The sequence below is a fragment of the Antrostomus carolinensis genome, unplaced genomic scaffold (genome assembly GCF_000700745.2).
Source record: "Antrostomus carolinensis isolate BGI_N321 unplaced genomic scaffold, ASM70074v2 scaffold45192, whole genome shotgun sequence".
Classification (NCBI taxonomy): domain Eukaryota; kingdom Metazoa; phylum Chordata; class Aves; order Caprimulgiformes; family Caprimulgidae; genus Antrostomus; species Antrostomus carolinensis.
Genome location: NW_010301298.1, coordinates 3005 through 6224, shown reverse-complemented (window position 1 = coordinate 6224; position 3220 = coordinate 3005). Strand labels below are relative to the sequence as shown.

General features: G+C 43.9%; 1 protein-coding gene across 1 annotated transcript in view; it reads left to right on the top strand.

The window, feature by feature from the left end:
- The window catches only part of LOC104521400 (carboxypeptidase A1), a gene marked incomplete at its 3' end in the record, with an annotated part of 10518 nt that overhangs the window by 4860 nt on the left and 2438 nt on the right, over positions 1–3220 (top strand). The window contains exons 3-4 of the mRNA XM_010163381.2: positions 1501–1582; positions 2900–3034. Coding sequence (XP_010161683.1) covers positions 1501–1582; positions 2900–3034 — 217 coding nt within the window. The remainder of the gene's footprint in view (positions 1–1500; positions 1583–2899; positions 3035–3220) is intronic.

The following is a 3220-nucleotide window of genomic DNA, read 5'->3' as shown; positions in this document are numbered from 1 at the left end:
TCTTTAACTGGGGAGCCCAGAACTGGACACAATACTCCATGGACTTTTATTCTGTCTCCAACAGTGGCCAAAGGCAGATGCCTTTAACCACCAAATGCCATTTGCAAACGCAACATCTGCTCACTCACAGCAACCCCCAGGCTCTACAGCTGAGAAGCACATCGGTGCTTTTGGCTACAGCACTGATCCCGGGCTGTACTTCCAGCTGATTATTCATTGTGGCTCCCAGGTTTCCTTCTGACCCACCTCTGGCTCTCCAGAATACCATCTTCTGTCCCCAACTGTTGCTCACACTTCTTGGTTGGAGATCTTTTAGTCATTACATAAAAGCATTGGTTGGTAGTGGACCTCCAGAAGTCTTTAGTCCACCTTCCTGCTCAGAGCAGGGCATGAAGAGAGGTTCTCCTCCCCCTCTACTCTGCCTGGTGGAATATTGTGTCCAGTTCTGGGCCCCACAGTTCAGGAAGGACAGGGAACTGCTGGAGAGAGTCCAGCACAGAGCCACCAAGATGATGAAGGGAGTGGAGCATCTCCCTGCTGAGGAAAGGCTGAGGGAGCTGGGGCTCTTTAGCTTGGAGAAGAGGAGACTGAGGGGTGACCTCATTAATGTCTATAAATATGTAAAGGGTGAATGTCAGGAGGATGGAGCCAGGCTCTTCTCAGTGATGCCCAATGGTAGGACAAGGGGCAATGGGTGTGAGCTGGAACACAGGAGGTTCTGCTTCAACTTGAGAAGAAACTTCTTTCCAGTGAGGGTGTTGGAGCCCTGGGACAGGCTGCCCAGGGAGGGTGTGGAGTCTCCTTCTCTGGAGATGTTCAAAACCCACAGCCTAGAACACGGTGTGTTTGAATAGGATCTATGTTTTTAGTGATCTAAAAACCACTCAGAGACTGTATGTTGTGATCACTGTACGTTCTATGATGCGTAGTCTGAGTTAATAGCTGAGGTTACTTCTATAACCGGTGGAGTGAGGTACTTCCAGACCATGATTTGTTCCACCCAGAATGGTGCAAGCCACCCTCTGATGGTATCAGCTTCTGCCAACACAGGGAAGTTTGTCAACTGTCTTTACTAAACTGAAGAAAAGTGAAACAAATCCCATATTTAGTGATTTTCTTTGTGGTGTAGTGCTCCTCAAACATTTGAGCATTTGCAAACTCAACCAGATTTTCTTTTTTTTTCAAGTTTTTGATAAAAATTGACTAATAGATGTGGGACTGATCCTTGTCAACAATTAAACACTCATCCACTTGATGTCTTGTTCATGATGAAATCTTAAAAATTGCCATTTAACTAGTTATTAATCTGGTGCACGTAAAGCAGGCTGGCCCTGCAGGTTGGTGGTTGAACTCTTGGGTGACATTAAGTCAACTGCATTAAAGAAGTTGGTATCAGCGGGTAGCATGCAAGTAATTACCAAATTAATGATGTTAATTACAAGCTAGTTCAACCAGACCCTTTTTTGAGACTATTCCTGAAGACTTACTGATTTATTGCAGGCACCAGGTTCTCCGAATCAGGACAAGAAATGAGGAGGAGGTTAAGAAGTTACAACTTTTGGAATCTCTGGAACACCTTGAGGTGTGTTATTACCACAAAGACATTTTTCAACATTTCAAACTGGGGTAGGACTTTTCAAGGTAGGACTTTTCAAGGTAGGACTTTGCATCATCTCATTTGGAAGGTTCATAACCACACTGTGGCAGCTGCCATAAATAAATTTACTATCTCAATAACTTGGTGTTTGATCTGCAAGTTCTAGTACCAGGCTGGTGTTGAGGAGTGCCTGCATTCACATTTTCTTTTTACTGGGTTTACAATCATGGAATCCCAGACTGGTTTGGGTTGGAAGGGACCCTAAAGCTCATCCAGTTCCAACCCCCCTGCCAGCAGCAGGGACACCTTCCACTAGACCAGGTTGCTCAAAGCCTCATCCAACCTGGCCTTCAACACTTCCAGGGAGGTGGCAACCACAACTTCCTTGGGCAACCTGTTCCAGTGTCTGACCACCCTCACAGTGAAGAATCATGTTTGAGTGGATCTGCTCTTCATCTCAGTATCAAAAAATTTGTCTTTAAAGTGGAGATTCTAATCTTTTTGTACTTGTCTCCCGGTGTTGTGGGAGGAATTTATTAGTTAGAGTCTATGTTTTATTGAAGCAGGAAAACACACTATAAAATTCTAGGTTATTACTGTTTTTATTGCCATTGGTGAGAATTTTTATTATCACTTTCTTTACAAATATTGATTTGAATAGTAGAGAAAGGAAAACTTAGAAAAGGCCTACCAATGGAGAAATAAAAAGAGAAATCAAATCAATGGGGTTTATATTAGCTAATACAGAGCTTTTCTTGAAACTATTTATAGTAAATGGGAGAATAGTAAAATAATCATCACAGAAGACTAAAATTTCCTCTTGACTGAAGCTCTGCAGTCAGGGAAAATGCTGAATGTAGCCTCCTGCTGATCTTTGTTTGGTGTTTTTTTTTGTGAGTCTGTCACATTAACTGTTACAAGGTTGTGGCGAAGCCAAGCTAAAGAAGTTGTGCTTCACTGTGAGGGTGGTCAGACACTGGAACAGGTTGCCCAAGGAAGTTGTGGCTGCTCCTCCCTGGAAGTGTTGAAGGCCAGGTTGGATGAGGCTTTGAGCAACCTGGTCTAGTGGAAGGTGTCCCTGCTGCTGGCAGGGGGGTTGGAACTGGATGATCTTGAAGGTCCCTTCCAACCCAAACCAGTCTGGGATTCTATGATACTATGGTGAGTGCTGTAAGCACGACAGGGCACAATATTGCAGGAGTTGTTCAGTTTGGGAGAAATCAGCATTTCTAAAGCTTTAGAAGAGCTGTTTGCAAAATGTATTCCCCAAACCAAATTCATTTTTTTTTTTTCTCTTTTCAGCTTGATTTCTGGACACATCCCTCCACTCCTGCTCTCCCTGTGGACATGCGAATCCCCTCTAACAGTGTCCAAGCAGTCAAAGCCTTCCTGGAGTCCCATGGGATTGAGTACTCCATCCTGATCAAAGATCTCCAGGTAGGCAATGCCATTAGCATCTATTTAGCTTTTATATCCTTTGGAAACAAATAATGATTCACAATCTGGCCTCATTCATTAATTCATTGATTCTTCTATACTCTGCTTTCATAGAATCACAGACTGGTTTGGATTGGAAGGGACCTTAAAGCTCATCCAGTCCCAACCGCCCTGCCATCAGCAGGA